The 17,996-nt window shown below is 44.4% G+C and overlaps 1 protein-coding gene across 1 annotated transcript in view; it reads right to left on the bottom strand.

Moving 5' to 3' along the window:
* LOC135196950 (phosphatidylserine synthase-like) overlaps window positions 1-17,996 on the bottom strand; it is a 303,267-nt gene that overhangs the window by 283,088 nt on the left and 2,183 nt on the right. The window contains exon 2 of the mRNA XM_064223799.1: window positions 14,642-14,828. Coding sequence (XP_064079869.1) covers window positions 14,642-14,828 — 187 coding nt within the window. The remainder of the gene's footprint in view (window positions 1-14,641; window positions 14,829-17,996) is intronic.

The following is a 17,996-nucleotide window of genomic DNA, read 5'->3' as shown; positions in this document are numbered from 1 at the left end:
TGAGCCCAAAGGCCGTCAACAACATATTTGCGTATTCTTTAATAGTTGTGACTGCCAGCTTATCCATTCTTCAGACGGAAATGGAAGACGGTAATCTTATTCCTGTCAACATCTCGATAGCCTGAACGTAGTCAAGACTCAGAGCGGAGAGGTTATAGGTACCTTTCGAGTTTAGAGTAGAACCGACTCTCTCGAAAAGGTCCTTGGAAAGTGAACTAGGAAGTATGTGACCTCTGTGAATCCAGGATCCTGAAGGCCAACATGGGGCGATCAGCGTCATTGTCGCTCCTGTGACGTCATAAATCCTCTTATTACATTTCCTAAGCGATTGAAAAAAGGGGAAAAGAAGACTAAATATCCATCCCCGTTCAATATCATAGGATGGCGTTTGAATGGTTAACCGATCCCCGGATCGAGAATAAGGGAGCAGAGAAGAAGAAGCCTCTTCGTCCTCAACATATCGAAGAGAAGAATGAATGAAAGGGCGTCCCTAAAGTCTCCACAACTCTCAACTTACTTCTAAAGAAAGATTCCACTCGGAAGTCAATAGTTGCTGCCGTCGATCGAGACGATTCGTACGGACTTTTGCAATCCGGTAACGAACCTCTAGAGGATCGTTACATTCTACGCCTGTTGTTATAATAGGCTTTCTCGTAAACTCGAACAGGGACCGAGAGAAGATACTTCTTAAGATATGAGAGAGCTGTGGAATATCAGAGTTGATCTGGACCACTGGTTCCCAAAACTCGTTACGAGGACTGGAGGGACTACCGAATCGCTTTTACTTCTTTCAGATTAAGATCCAGGACATCTGAAACCCTAACCAGATGTCCGGCACCTTCTTTCTATCACCTCAGGTGATAAACGCACTGAGAGATGTTCAGAATCATTCCTAGATCTTGAATAATATTTCAGTTTCCCGGTAGGAAAAAACTGTGGTCTGAATTGCAGTCTATTCGGGGAAACAAACTTCTTCAGGAAGGAAATGGTCCCCAGCAAGCTCATCCATTCCAATCCCCGAGTATGCTTACTTCCCTAATAAGGCTGCGCTTTGTCCTAAGCAGGAGAGCATATAAAAGTGCAATGTTGCGGTTTAGACTCGTAGTCTATACCGTGCGGTAACGAGCACCGAAAGGATTAAGAGATAAACTCTGTTGAACATAGTAAGGCAAAACGAATGCAACGTTTATTCATTCACGTAAGAAATCCCCTCAATCTTAGGCTAAAGTCCGTGATTGTAGGGCAGAGTTACAGTTATGTCAGTCCAAATGCCCCAGGAGAGACGTAACCGCCAGCACAGAGATACGGTTAGTCAGTCAATCCCGCAGGAGAGAGAGACGTAACCTACGGCGCATGACAGCGCCCGATCTGTTATGGCTCGGTTGGACTGGAAGACAAGACACAGCATGACAGCAGCAGCCACGCAGCTTACGAACGTCGTCTCTTAACTTTATGTCTGGGTTGCCAGCTACCCTATTCTACTACGAAGAAATAGGTCCGCTTATTTTTTGAGCCGAAAGACTCTCAAGCTGGTATATTTAAGCGAAACAGAAAACGCTAAATATATAGATGCGTTTGTGTCGTCAGAACACTACCATACAACGGTAAAAGATAAATCGGAAACTCCTGGAAGGCTGCAGGGAGTAACGATTAAATGTCCTTAAAATAGACAATAGACCTCTCGGTTTGCCATCCGAAGAGGAGGTAACTACAGCAAGCGTATATGACTTGAACCAACCGCAGAAGTAAAATAACACGCAAGGCAAAATATGAAATTATACCACAATAAGTTTGTTCATACTTACCTGGCAGATATATATAGCTGAATTCGGAAATACAGCTACATACATATCTGCCACAGGCAAGTTTCATGAACAAAACTTAATAGATCGAAGCAGTCAGCTCAAGCTTCTTATGTTACTGGACATAAGCGTTCATTGACGTAGTCTACAAGTCTATTTCTTGTACGAGTCTGCGAATGACGAATGAGAGCTCTTCCGAATCTTGTCAATAAGAGCTTATTCGCTTACGCAATATCAAGTTAATGAGATGTTTGTCAATGAGAACTAACCCATTTACGGGACAAAGAGATATTTTGTCAATGAGGGGATACCCACTTACTTGACAAAACGAAAGCATATTGTCAATGGGGGAAAGTCACTGAATTGACAAAACGTAATCCAGGGAGTCAAGCATTTAATTTTTTCGATTCCCGTCTCAAACGAGGAAGGGGCAAGAATCCTGTTAAGAGACTGGGCTTACGGCAGGTAGAACGACGATGTTCAATTCGGCAGCGTAGTCCCGACTAGAAACTAACAAAATCTATCATCTGAAAAACCCTTTCAGATGGGCTAAAAAGCTTTGGCAAAATTATCCTGGGAAGAGGAAGAAACTCTCCAACCAGCTTCCTCTCCCGTATCACAACTAATGCCTGCTAAAGCTTAAAATTTATTGGCAGTATGGCAAAGGAAGTCCTGTCTTGCGCTTTCCTGAAGAGCGTCCTTTTGATGAGTGCCTTTGCAAGAATCCCACTGAACGTTGCCGAGAGTCCTGACGTGCAGGACATCGAGCCTTACATAACCCGTTACTGCCTTATCGCAAAGTCTTGACTGCGGTAGTGGCAACTTAAATTTATTGGCCGAATGGCAAAGGTTGCGGTAGAGCAAACGAGATCTTCCCTTGAGCTTTCCTTAACTCCATCCACCTATGCGAAAAGCAATATTAATTGACAGAGACCCCTTGAATTTCACGAACCCGATGTCTTGCTGGGTTTCGGAAGAAGAAGTTGTCTGTTCACTTTAAACTTCCTCCGAAGCACTGCCTACTTCACATTCTTTGCAGGTGAGGTAGAAGGTATCACCGGAGGTAGAGGTAAACATTCTTTAGGCCCATATCTGAAACAAGAGCTTGAAGAGTTCAACAGAAACGTTCAGCCAGGCGACACACCTGGCGTGCGCTGGTGCACGCTCGGCGTCCACTGGCGCGCGCATCGGCGTCCACTGGAACGCGCTCGGCGTCCACTGGAGCGCGCATCGCGTCCACTGGAGCGCGCTCGGCGTTCCACTGGCGCGCACTGGCGTGCACCCGCACGCGGCCTGGAGTCCATCCGAGCGTCCCGGGCGTCCGCTCTCAAAAGCTTCCTGCTACTATGACTTCTTTTACGTATTTCTCGGTGGAAAGACGGACACGAGTTCAGGCGACGTTCGCCTTCTTACTTCTCACTGAAACGCATAACGAGAGAGAGAGAGGAGGACGTGAAAGCGTCCTCTTCTATAAAGCTTCTATTTAGAGGGCGCGAGTCCTTCCGAAAGCTCCAACCCCTGCATGGGGAGGACGCTTCGGAGGACGAGAAGCAATCTTTCAGGATTCGTGCACGCGCACGCACTTTGGCAGTCTGGGGATTTTCATCAGAAAACTGCCGAAGGCACGCCAGATCGGTGGGGGTTCCTTGTAACCCTCCTTAGGCTTTCGACATGCTCCCTCCCCGGGTCCTGGGAGTCAAGCAGCGGCCCGGCCTAGAGGCGAACGAGGCCGATCTGACGCACCCTCCACTACACAAGGGGTATCACTGCACTTCTGCACTTCACTTTTACTCTCTAAAGCAAGCACTTTCGATTCTAAGATACGAATCGAAAAAGAGTATCAGAGGAAAGGGTAATTCCTCTACAGACACTGCTTAGGGGCCCGAACGGCAAACACTGCAGGGTTAGGAGTAACAATTACAGAAGTAGCACTTCACAGCAATGAAGGAGAGCGAGACTCTCGTAGACATATTCATAGCCCGTAGGCCATACTACAGGGTTAGGCAAAATAAAGTCTACAGGAAGGTTAGCAGGTTCACTACCCTGACTTTTGTTACTGATTAATTGCGTACATACGAATCATACGTCTTCCTTACGGAATTAGACATGTTTACCCTGATTAATTGCGTACATACGAATCATACGTCTTCCTTACGGAATAGACAAAGTCTCACACTCCTTACATGACAAATCTCAACAAAGAAGCAAGACCCATACCCCTCGTACATACCAAGTGCGGATCTACCGAAGCTTTCGGTAGCCACACCCTATCTTTGCAGACAACCCCGTCTGAAACTAGCCTAACTAGATTCAGATATTTTATGCAAAAATGAATCAAATTCAAATCAATTTAAGATAGCGTATGCCTAGCCACAAATCCCACAAATCCAAGTAAATAAATCAAAAGACAATTAGGATACTTAGCGGCAATGAAGTTTCCAAAATCCTAAGACGGAGGTTGGTAATGAAAACAACGGTGTTTTCAGCACCCAGCGACAGAAAAATTATGAATAGAAAATGGGAATGGTTCCTGATACCCGCCTCCCAGCGGCGGGAATGGGTACTAACACCTGGCCGACATGCGTGTGTCGGAAGTTTTTAAAATTCTGTCGGACTTCAGAAAATACAGCTATATATATATCTGACAGGTAAGTTTCATGAACAAATTGTTAAATCCACGAATGAGATCAACAACTTCCAAAAAGGAAGACAATAACTCTTGCATATCTCCCTTCTCCTGCTCCGGCAACGGAGACCGACGACAATCAGGATGTGTAGGCTCCTCTAAGGCACCTTCTTCATTAAAATCAATGTTAGGATCAGCAGCCAAACAGCCCGAAACACCAACTAACCTATCTGGACTGGGTCCACTCATCGGGCTCCCGAGACGAAGCCACTATAACACTAGGAACATCACTACGTTCTCCTCCAACAGATGATTCATTAACATGTCCGTGAATGGTCAAGGGCGTGGCAGACTTACGAACGTGAGTTGGAGAGAAATCCCAAACACTTGAGATCGAAGGAGAATCCTCCAGAATCAAACTCTTAGAAGCATCAGTGAGAGGGGCAGGCAAACACTCCTGCTGCAGCAACTTCGCGCTCACCACCTTTAGGTTATTGACAGGTGCCTTGAGATCCTTACGGCGATAAATAGGCCTTGGAGAGGAAGGAGAACTTGCATCATGTGCACGGACAGGGGAGGTTGCAACATACTCGCGATATGCATGGACAGGGGAGGTTGCAACACACTCGAGACGTGCATGGACGGGGAGGTTGCAACACACCCGCGATTCGATGAAGATGGATGAAGCAGCTGCTGCAGATTACACAAGGGAAGATACACTAACACTCTCCGAAACACCAACACTCTCGAGAACAACCCCGCGTAGTTCCTCCCTCGTAGGCGAAGAAAGAGCAAAGTCCCTAGTCTTCAATACTTGATACACCAACATGGCGTAGAAGGGGAGGAGGAAGAGGAAAACAGTACTGGTTCCTTAAGCGATTTCTTCGCAGGAGGCGGGGACGAAGCAACGCGTTTCCTTCCAATCCTCCCAACCGACAAGGCAGCCAACTTAACATCCAAAACAGAGTCCAACCTCTTAAGCACTGCCTGACATATAACCTCAGACTGATCTGCAAGAGGAGGCTCCAATGACATGGAAGGGAGATGTAGCGAACTGGGCGGCAGAGATGATGTCACGACTGAGAGAGGCAGTGCTCAGATGATGACTGGGAGTGACGTCATCCATGAGAGTGACGTCAGAAGTAGTGATGACATCACGGCTTCCCCTCGGTGCGAAGGGGAATCAGACACCACTGGCGGAGGAATACATAATGACGGATTCTGTGACATCATTAACGGGGCATCATTAACAGTGTCCCTCCGACTCAAAGAAGCGGCACCAGTCACTGGCGGAGCAATACAAGATGGCTGACCTGAGCTACCCACGAAGACAAAGCCGGGAGGAGGGGGGATGGCCTGGCCAGCCTGAGGAGGGGGGGTAGCGAGCCTCCAAAAAGTGCGCTAGCAACCCCTCCAAGGACAAGCATCTTCCAATCGCCGCCATCTTGGACGCCTCTAACTCTGGAATTAATGTGTATGATGAAAACACCTCCCCCTTCCCAAGAATCAAATTAATTCCTGAAGAAGAAGGGGCGACATTACAAACATCAGCCTGGTGGCCTCTTGATACTTCTAGCGACGAATCAATGGAAGAAAAGGAAGGAGACACAGGAACAATGCTACCATGGGGGTTGAATACTGCAGGGGACAAAGCATCGGGAAGAGGCGAAAAACCTTCCCATGAAGGAAGAGTCGAAACCCTCTGATGTTCTCTCTTGCTATCAAATGACTTCTACTGCTCTTAGGCCATGCCCGGCATTCTGTACAAGGATTCGTTATAGTACAAAAATTAGAACAGCACCTACTGCACGTGATGTGGGGTCAGTCATTGCCGAAGCCAAAAAACAAGAACACATAAAAACTGGAATTCCGGGGGTACACACGTTGACGAGGCCGAGAAGGAGCAGAAGCAGCCATAATATCAGCCAAACACACACTAAACACAAGCGAAACAGGCAATGAACCGGATAAAGGCCAAAAGAGGTTAACACGACTCTCGCCAGGTAGTCAAAGAAAAGACTGATGTGTTGTCGTAGATGAATGGTCTTTGACCTTTCTTCACCCAATCTACCCATGCTTTGCCAGACATCACAAGATTCCTTGCTTTCATCTGTTTTTTTAACCGGATCCAGCTGGGCACTAGAAATTATCCTATTGTTAAGACTGAAGGTTTGTTTGCGTATGAACATATTAATCAAAGCCGGAGTTTTTCAATTTTCCAATTCTAGAGGTATAAGAGACTGCTGGAATTGTATAATGTCTTAAAGAGGTAGATTAAGCTGAAACAGACAGGGGTAAAGCAATATCTGAAACAAAGGATAAAGTGCCCTTACCTAAGCTTTTGGGACATTTATAAAGCTTTCTACTTATAGTTTCCATTGGGACTAGAACCAGTCTTTATAATATACATCTAGGCTAGAAATTTGACTTCTACAGGCACTGCATCAGAAAAGGTACATTAGAGTCCTCAGACTTAAAGATAATCTTGGTAACTTCTGGGACTTTGTGCACTTCCCATATATTTCTTGGTCATAATTCCAATACCAAAAAACATACTCATTATATCTGAATAAATATGAAGTATTTATGATAAAACAAATTTTTATGAATACTTACCTGGCAGTTATATATATATAGCTATAGTCTCTATCGGTCTGGCAGATTTTTCAAAACTCATGGCAACCGCTGAGTGGTAGGTGTTCGGTTAGGTGGTTAACAACCCTTGCAGGGTGGTACTCTAGCCCGACCTGTCTCCTGAGGGGAGGCGGGTGGGTCTTAAAATATATATATAACTGCCAGGTAAGTATTCATAAAACTTTGTTTTATCATAAATACTTCATTTTTATGAATAGAACTTACCTGGCAGTTATATATATATAGCTGATTCACACATTTGGAGGTGGGTGAAAGACAGCCAACATCGTTCGGAAACAACTAAAAGTCGTAGGTAATCACCTTGATTCCTTACCTGCTAAGGTCGCTGACTTCAAAGGTTCCTGCCTCTTGAGTCGCTTTCCCTTAGGAGCGCCAGCCAGGAGGAGACCTGTTATGCTGAAACAACTCACTCGTGTCTGTCAAACGGGGCGAGACCAACAACGTGACTAGACTTCTGCACTACCTATTTCCCTTTCAATTATCTGCAACCTTACTCAACCCAACCACCTAACCTTGCAGACTAGATATCTTACCTATCTAGCTAGACTGAGGGTGCTGTTCCAACCAGTCAATTCCTCAGACAACCATAAAAAACACAAACACAAGTACAGGCATACCATACTATAGTTAAGGTTGAGGGGAGGTAGTAACTCCTTTACCCAATAACGAAGACATAGCTACGTATGGGCCCAAAGTGAAACACTTCTCGTAATCGATTCTTACCTCTCTGAGGTAATGAGAAGCGAAGACAGAGTTGCTTCTCCAAAATGTTGAGTCCATTATTTGTTTAACTGACATGTTCTTCTGATATGCCAGTGACGTTGAAATGGCCCTCACCTCGTGGGCCTTCACTTTTAAGAGACCGAAGTTCTCCTCCTCACATAAGAGGTGAGCTTCTCTTATCGTCTCCCTCAAGAAGAATGATAATGCATTCTTCGAGAGGGGCCTTTGAGGATCCTTAACAGAACACCATAAAGCACTGGATGATCCTCTTAAATTCTTTGTACGTGATAAATATGCCCTGAGGGCTCTAACTGGGCAGAGGAGTCTCTCCTCCTCTTGACCCACTAAATTTATGAGGTTAGGAACCTCAAACGTCCTCGGCCAGGGTTTGGATGGGTTCTCATTCTTAGCGAGGAAGTCAAGCCTTAATGCACATGCTGCTCCGTCTTGATTGAAGCCTATCTGCTTCTCCATTGCCTGAGTCTCGCTGACCCTTTTTGCTGTGGCAAGAGCCATCAGGAATAGTGTTTTCTTAGTCAAGTCTCTAAGGGTCGCTTGCGAGATGGGCTCGAACTTCCTACTGCATAAGAACTTCAAAACCACATCCAAATTCCAACTTCTGTATCCTTTTATGGTGGATACGGCCAGCTTACAGTCTTGCCTGAGGAACAAGAGAAAATCAGCTACCTGACTCACAGAGGTAGAGGTTGAGGACACTTTGTGTCGCTTACACCACGATCTAAAGACCTCCCACTTCAATTGGTAGACTCTCTGTGAAGATACCCTCCTCGCTCTTGCGATTGCTCTCGCAGCTTGCGCTGAAAAGCCTCTCGCTCTGGCAAGCTTCTCGATAGCCTGAAGGCAGTCAGTTGTAGAGCGAGGGGGTTTTGATGATACCTCTCGAAGTGGGGCTGTTTGAGAAGCTTTGGACCTGGAGGAAGGCTTCTTGGAAAGTCCACTAGCATCTCTACTACCTCTGTGAACCACTCTCTTGCTGGCCAGAATGGAGCTATCAGGGTCATTCTCCCTGTCTCGAGGAGAGCAAATTTCTTGATGACAAGATTGATAATCTTGAAAGGAGGGAACGCATAAGTGTTCATCCCTGTCCAGTCCATCAAGAAGGCGTCCACTGCTATTGCTTCTCTGTCCGGGACTAGGGAGCAGTAGTTGGGATTCTCTTGTTCTGGTTGGAGGCGAAGAGATCTATCGAAGGCCTCCCCCATAATTTCCACAGTTCCTGGCAAACTTGAAGGTTGAGGGTCCATTCTGTGGGCAGAACCTGCCCTTTCCTGCTGAGCATGTCTGCTCTTACATTCTTCTGTCCCTGCACAAATCTTGTTAAAAGATCTACTCCATTCTCCTTTGCCCACAGAAGGAGCTCTCTTGCTCTTTCGTACAGGGACAGAGAATGAGTCCCTCCTTGCTTTTTTATGTAAGCCAGGGCCGTGGTGTTGTCCGAATTGACTTCTACTACTCTCCCAGAGACAGAATCTTTGAAGGCTTTTAATTCTAACAGAACGGCCATCAACTCTTTCCTGTTGATGTGCCATTCTTTCTGTTCCACTTCCCAAGAGCCTGAGACCTCTCTGCTCCCCAGTGTTGCTCCCCAACCTGACTCCAAAGCGTCTGAGAACAACACTAGGTCTGGGTTCTTCTTGAACAGGGAGATTCCTTCCCCCAACTTCGACAGCGCCAGCCATCAACTCAGATGTCTCTTGATCTCCGCTGGAATGGGAAAGGAAAAGGAGTCCTCCTTATTCTTCCTGTCCCAGACTCTTGAAAGGAAGTGTTGCAGAGGTCTGAGATGCAACCTTCCCAGGGAGACAAACTGCTCGAGCGAGGAGAGGGTGCCCAGCAAACTCATCCATTCCCTCGCCAAGCACTTCTCTCTCCCCAGGAATTCCTGCACCTTCTCGAGGCACTTTTTTTTCCTCTCTTGGGAGGGAAAAGCCCGAAAAAGAGCCGAGTCCAGAACTATCCCCAAATAAATAATCATCTGACTCGGCTCGATCTGGGACTTCTCCTTGTTGATGATGAGACCCAGCTCCTGGGCCATCCGAAACGTCTTGTGCAAGTCCTCCAGACACCTGCTCTTCGACTGTGACCTTATCAACCAGTCGTCCAGGTATAGGGATACTCTCATCCCCTCTTGATGAAGCCATCCAGCCACGTTTGCCATTACTCTGGTGAAAACTTGAGGGGCCGTGCTGAGGCCGAAACAAAGGGCTTTGAACTGGAAGCACCTGTTCTGAACTACGAATCTTAGGAACTTCCTTGAAGTCGGGTGGATGGGGATATGAAAGTAGGCGTCCTGTAAGTCCAGAGACACCATCCAGTCCCCTGGATGAACCGCTGCCAGCACAGACTGAGTCGTCTCCATGGTAAACTTGGTCTTTTCTACAAAGACGTTCAGTGCACTGACATCTAGAATGGGTCTCCATCCACCCGAGGCCTTGGGTACTAGAAACAGGCGATTGTAGAACCCTGGGGATTCTAGTTCCAGTACAGGTTCTATCGCTCCTTTTTCCAGCATCTGGTCTACTAGATCTAGGAGTACCTCTTGTTTCACAGCGTTCGAGTATTGAGCCACTAAGGCTCTTGGAGTTCTTGAAAGTGGCGACTTTCTCATGAGAGGGATCTTGTACCCCTCCCTGATGACTGAGAGGGACCAGGCATCCGCCCCCCTTTTCTTCCAGGCCTGCCAAAAGTATGACAGCCTTGCTCCTACTGCTGTCTGGAGGACCTGTGTTTCACTTCCTAGCGCGGGCTCTGAACGTCCTCCTGTTCGCTCTACCGCCCGTCTCCTGTCTTCTTCCTCTGAAGTCCGTCCTGGTTGGAGCTCTACCTCGAAAGGGCTGCAAAACCTTCTCCTCCTCCTTCTTTGAAGATGACGGATTCCCCGGTAGACCCTTCCTTGCAGAGCGCGTCAGAAGATCTTGTGTAGCCTTCTGCGTTAGAGAATGGGTAATGTCCCTGACCAGAGACTGAGGAAACAGATGTTCCGAGAGAGGGGCGTATAGGAGTTCTGCCTTCTGTACGACCGTAACACCTTTGGTCGTGAAGGAGCATAGCAGAGCCCTCTTCTTCAGAACCCCCGCAGTAAACAGGGAAGCCATCTTGTTTGCTCCATCTCTAAGAGCCTTATCCATACAGGCCATAATACTGGTTAGGTCTTCCATTCCTGTGGCTTGTATGGGTTCTGCTTTCCTGGCCAGAGCACCAAGAACCCAGTCTAAGAAGCTGAACACCTCATATTCCTTTGATGAGGTGGTCTAGTTCCGTCATGGACCACATCACCTTAGCGGAATTGAGGGCATGTCTCCTAGAAGAGTCTACTATTCCGGAGAAGTCCCCCTGGGAGGAGGCAGGTACTCCCAGGCCAAGAGCTTCTCCAGTCTCGTACCACATTCCCGCCTTAGAGGCAAGCTTAGCTGGAGGAAACGAAAAGGTGGACTTCACTGCTTGCCTACGTTCTTTAAGCCAGTCATCGATCCTTGCCAGAGCCTTCTTTGCTGAAATCGACAGCTTCATCTTGATGAAGGCTGACTGCTTCTGCGATTTCTTCCTAATGAACTGCGACTGAGGAGAATGAGGAGCAGCCGGTTTAAACTCCTCTTCATGCAGCTCAAGGAGGGAGCGAGAGAGAACCTTATAGTCTGCAGCCGCATTAGCAGGTTTATCTTCGTCCTCTGATATCTCTTCTAAATCCAGAATTCCTTCCAACTCCTTATCCCTTTGTATTGAAGGAACTAAGTCGGAGGTTTCTTGTTCATCCAAATTCCCGTGTGCACACGTATCACTCTCTTCCTGCTGCACACCTGCGTCAGGGGAGTAACGCCGATCGCCGGATGCATCCTGGCGTCGCGAAATGGAAGTGTCCTGACGTCGGGAGGCAAATGCGTCCTGGCGCCGGGAGACGGGTAAATCCTGGAGTCGAGCACTTGATGCGTCCTTGTGTCGAGTGCTGGATGCATCCTGACGTCGGGAGCTGGATGTGTCCTTGCGTCGAGTGCTGGATGCGTCCTGCTGTAGGGCACTGGATGCGTCCTTCCGTCGAGAGCTGCATGCGTCCTGACGTCAAGGGCTGGATGCGTCCTGACGTCGAGAGCTGGATGAGTCCTGTCGCCGAGAGCTGGTTGCGTACTGACGTCGAGAGCTGGATGCGTCCTGACGTAAAGAGTTGGATGCGTCCTGCCCGCGAGCGCTGTATGCGTCCTGTCGTCTAGTGTTAGAACCGTCTTGTCGAGTGCCGGTCTGTCGGGAACGAGAGCTGATGTCTTCCCGGCGTGGAGACCTGAAGGCGTCGTCGTGTCGAGCGAAAGAATCACTATCTCGGCGAGAGGAAGAGAATTCCTTACGTCTAGAGGATGGAGAGGCGAGGCGACGAGAGCTTGACGTATCGCAGCGTCAAGAGTCGGGAGAAGAAGCCTGAACGGAGCCAGGAACTTCACGGTGCCGAGAGAGGGGTGGTTCCCTGGGCAAAGAGTGACATATCTTCCTCTCATCGCGCGAACGGTGCTGTCTGTAGTTCCGAAAGGGAGAGGAACTCCGTTCCTTCTTACCCACTGCAGAAAACTCTGGAGGAGTTTCCTCCCTTGACCTCTTCACTGGCAAATTGTCGTCCTTACGTCTGCCCGACTGGGGGGTAGGGCGGCTAAAAGCTTTCACTAGCGAAGCCAGTTGTTCTTGCATGACAGTCATGAAAGATTTCGCTACCGCTGCTGGGTCTTGCGGTTCCGAAGGAGAAGGCTGTCGAGCCATGCTGGAAGCAGAAGGCTCTCGAGAGAGAGTTCTCCGTAACCTGAAGGAAGAGGAGATCTCTCCTCCTTCCAAGCGTCCTGCAGGGAATCATCCGCTCTAGGTTTTGACCTTTTCGCTGGAGAGGCGTTCCAATCATCGTCGGAAGGAAACGATTCTGGGCTACTCCATCTACTCGAAAGGGGCGAGCGGTTACAAGTCTGGTCAGCTTGCTGCATCCACCTTCTCTTGGTTGGCCTCGACTCCTCATACTGCCATCTGCTTCTTGGAGAGGGGCTCGGAGAAGACACTACCACGTCCGACACGCCTTTTCCGCGGCGGCCATAAGCAGCCTGGGAAAACGCAACAGGACTGCTTGAGGCGATGGCTGACCGAGGATACGTTCCTCTCACCCCTTTACGGTCGTCGACGTACCTTCTCCCTTGGTCCTGGGAGCTTGGTAGAGGTCTAGACCTAGGGGCGTGACAGGATCGATCAGTCGCCACCTCCACTGCCCTTTCACAAGCACTATCACTAATTTCACCTGCACTCTTACCTTCCTTCAAGGCTGCAAGTTGTTCCTTAAGGTCCTTCATCTCAGCCGCCATCCTGACGTACACCTTTTATCTAGAGCACATTCAAACCCCCTGCACCCCAAACAAACAGTGCGAAGATCCACCGAAGCTTTTGGCAAACTCACCTTACATTCCTCATTCACACACACACTCGAAAATGCTTCTGAGACATCGTAACCAAAGAACAATTGAAAGAATAATCCAAAGAATAAGCCACAAAAGCGATTGCCAATCCACAGAATACGTCACCAATTATCAGTAGAAATACAGCGACACAGGGAAGCGAGCGAAAAACCCGACGGCGGACTAGCAACGATGTTGTCAGTCCAACCGGCAGAGATGATGTAAGGAACAGAAAACGGGAATGATTCCAAGTACCACCCTGTAAGGGTTGTTAACCACCTAACCGAACACCTACCACTCGGCGGTTGTTGCGAGTTTTGAAAAATCTGCCGGACCGATAGAGACTATAGATATATATATATTTATATATATATATATATATATATATATATTATATATATATATATATATATATATTATATTATATATATATAGATATATATAAACTGCCAGGTAAGTTCTATTCATAAAACTATAAAGTATAACTCCTCTCTCATAACTAAAATGTTTTTTTTCTCAGCCATCATCTCCACCACTAATTATGGCCCTCTAATTTCCTCTTGCTGCAAGCCACACCAGAGGCTTGGATAATCTCTAGGAAGTAGTATGTTTGCAATTATTGTTTTTCCAGTACGCAGAATGATATACATCTAACCCATCTGGAGGCATTTCAAAAAGTGCTCCATTTACTTCATACATTTTTACAAGGTTGGTTGCTTTTACAACTGGCCAAAAATACATCTTCACGACTCATTTTGATATACTACAAGCATCCCACTTTTTTCGATATCATTGATCTCATTCTTATTTCCTTTATCAACCAAAGCAATAAAAACCGCAAACAAGATCCCATAATTTGTATCCAATGGGGCATCTCTAATATAAAATACTGTTACTTTACTATTTTCATGATTATACATTATTTCATGATTATATATAGTATTACATTATTTTTTACTTTTATACCAAATTTACTATGATTAAATTACATGGAAATATAGAATCACTTTCCATATCCATGTCATTATTTGTATGTATTCATAAAAAAAATGAATAAACCTGTTTGAAGATCTCAAAAAGACACCAAGACCCTTTCAAGTTCATTCCTCTACCAATGACTCCAGCAAAGTGACTCCCAAAATGTACATCCTCACCCTATTCCATGATAAGGCAGGCAACATGTTCGAGAGAGAGAGAGAGAGAGAGAGAGAGAGAGAGAGAGAGAGAGAGAGAGAGAGAGTTGCACTGGCCTGATGGAATTGCATTTGCTAGTTTTGACCATTAAGCAATAAACACAGAAATCTTAATTGGTAAAAGATTATAAGATTATATCATTAAAACGAGCATCAAAAATTATCAACAGTTCTCATTTCAAGATAATTAAACTTTATTTTTCTTACCTGGAAGATAATGAAGAGAAGCAAAAGCATATACAATATGGAAAGGCCAAAGACTATCCGCCATATAGCTGGATGGGGTCGGGTGAAGGGACCATTTGGAAATGCCATAACACTGATAATGAGGAAGAAAAACACCATTGCTGCCAATCCTGACTGAATATTTGACTGAATACTGTCATTTTCATCTCTGTTGAAACAAAAATCAATATCATGTCATTTAAAAGAATAGCATTCACTAATAGAGGGTAGAGCAAAAATTTGTGAATTTTGTACAATTACAATACACTAAATAATTTTCCATGAAAAATTGTTCTTTATAGATACTGTACAAACCACTGTCTTGATAAGGGTGTTATTTCAGTATTAGGGTAGGAATTCCCTAAAAGAGGAAAATCCTCATATAACACTCAATCTCACCTTTTAGAATCAAGTTTAACTCTAAACTGCAATATATGTACACCCCCCTGGAAAGGAGGCAGTAGTGACCTCAGCATATGGAAATACTTCCTATCCACATACATCACATATTTTACAAGGAATTTGCATTTTTCCTTACATCTTCTTCCCAGTTGGTTCCCATTTTTATATGGGGTCTCATTTTTTCCTTACATATAAACCTGAAATTCTTTACAAAGGACTCAGCTTGTAAACATGAGTTAGAAAGGCTGTTTAAACTTTACTGGCAAAGTAGATGGCTACCAGCAAGTAAGGAGAAGTCTGCCCACCTATTGGTCTAAACTCCACTTTGCCTTCCCAGACCAGGTGCCAAGAGGAGGGGTGGCTGAATGTCATGGTAATCGCTCTATAGCGAAGAAACATATATATATTAAAGGAAAGGAAAATGGATCTTCTTATAGTAGGTCTGCAGCAAGGAGGCATTCGCACACGTGTTGGAGGTGTCTGTTCTCATGATTGTTCGAGAATCCCCAGGTGTGTTGTGGAACTCCAGTAGGCGCCTGTCGCTAGAAACGAAGCGTATTAATGATGTAACTTTTCGTCTGGATCCTTCTAAAAGGTTCCTGTCGAGACACGGTGACGTTCGCTGGTAAGCTCCACCCTTTTCAGCCCTGCCCCCAGATTGCCATGAATGTATAATGTGTAGTAGTATGTATGTAAATGTTATATATATATATAATATATATATATATATATATATATATATATATATATATATAATATATATATTTATATATATATAATATATTATATTATATATAATATAATAATTTATATATTAATAATATATATATAATTTATATAATTATTATATTTATATTATAATATATATATTATATATATATACTATATATGACTATATATATATATATATTTATATATATATATATTATATAATTAATATATTATTTAATATATATAATTATAAATATTATAATATTATATAATATTATTATATATATAGACACACACACACACACACACATATATATATATATATATATATATATATATATATATATATATATATATATATATATATATATATACGTATATATATACAAATATATATACATATATATATATATCCAGGTTGAAGAGGTAAAGGCATGTCTTTCACAAGTATCGTTTATTAACCGACGTTTCACATCACATGATGCATCCTCAAGGCTGGAAATTATATATTAAGAATACTAAAATCATCACTCACTCATAAGAAATCTAAAAAAGCACAACAGATATTTGACATTTACAAATACAAATTAAAATGAGAACTTGAAAGGAACACCTACCAAGGTAAGAGTTAAAAAGTGACTAAAAAGGCGGAGAAAATTAACACAAGAAGATGACTAAACAGAACGTGGAGAGTAAACAAACAGGCAGTTATGCTAAAAACAGTTGCGTGGAACAGGCAGTTATGCTAAAAACAGTTGTGTGGACGACGATTGGGTGTTTAATGTTGGTACATTGGTCTTAATAAGAAGGGACTCCAGCACCATCAACTCGTCGTCTCTACTTGCTGATCCAATAATCTTTAAATCATTGATGTCCAAGCGGGCACCTCAAATCTGAGAGTGATTCCGAATATTAGATAATTCGGGATTGGACAATCTGCATCCTGTCCTAAAGCTGACACCTTGATGGGAGCAGAAACGGACCTTGAGAAGCCTCCTCGTACATCCAACGTAGGTTCCCAGACTACATCTGGGACAGGTATATTTATAAACAATGTTGGATGTCAAGGAAGGGCTCAGTCTGTCTTTCACTCTGAAAAAAGAACGTATACTTAGAGGATTTTGTGGGATCAACTTCAAATTAACTGCTGGCAGTTCATTATGAATTAAATTAATGAATTTCTTTTTAAAGCTTCTATCGTGAAGGAAAGGGAACTTAGCATAAATACATAATTTTGGAGCGGTATATATGGGAACAGGCGGTTTCATTTTAGTGGTTAGGAGCTTATTAAGGACTCTATGGAAATAGTGGGATGGAAAACAATTATTGCGGAAGAAATTTGCCAAATTTCTTCCGCAATAATTGTTTTCCATCCCACTATTTCCATAGAGTCCTTAATAAGCTCCTAACCACTAAAATGAAACCGCCTGTTCCCATATATACCGCTCCAAAATTATGTATTTATGCTAAGTTCCCTTTCCTTCACGATAGAAGCTTTAAAAAGAAATTCATTAATTTAATTCATAATGAACTGCCAGCAGTTAATTTGAAGTTGATCCCACAAAATCCTCTAAGTATACGTTCTTTTTTCAGAGTGAAAGACAGACTGAGCCCTTCCTTGACATCCAACATTGTTTATAAATATACCTGTCCCAGATGTAGTCTGGGAACCTACGTTGGATGTACGAGGAGGCTTCTCAAGGTCCGTTTCTGCTCCCATCAAGGTGTCAGCTTTAGGACAGGATGCAGATTGTCCAATCCCGAATTATCTAATATTCGGAATCACTCTCAGATTTGAGGTGCCCGCTTGGACATCAATGATTTAAAGATTATTGGATCAGCAAGTAGAGACGACGAGTTGATGGTGCTGGAGTCCCTTCTTATTAAGACCAATGTACCAACATTAAACACCCAATCGTCGTCCACACAACTGTTTTTAGCATAACTGCCTGTTCCACGCAACTGTTTTTAGCATAACTGCCTGTTTGTTTACTCTCCACGTTCTGTTTAGTCATCTTCTTGTGTTAATTTTCTCCGCCTTTTTAGTCACTTTTTAACTCTTACCTTGGTAGGTGTTCCTTTCAAGTTCTCGTTTTAATTTGTATTTGTAAATGTCAAATATCTGTTGTGCTTTTTTAGATTTCTTATGAGTGAGTGATGATTTTAGTATTCTTAATATATAATTTCCAGCCTTGAGGATGCATCATGAGATGTGAAACGTCGG

The sequence above is a fragment of the Macrobrachium nipponense genome, chromosome 18 (genome assembly GCF_015104395.2).
Source record: "Macrobrachium nipponense isolate FS-2020 chromosome 18, ASM1510439v2, whole genome shotgun sequence".
Lineage (NCBI taxonomy): Eukaryota > Metazoa > Arthropoda > Malacostraca > Decapoda > Palaemonidae > Macrobrachium > Macrobrachium nipponense.
The sequence above is the reverse complement of the archived record's forward strand: the minus strand, read 5'-3'. Positions and strand labels throughout refer to the sequence as shown.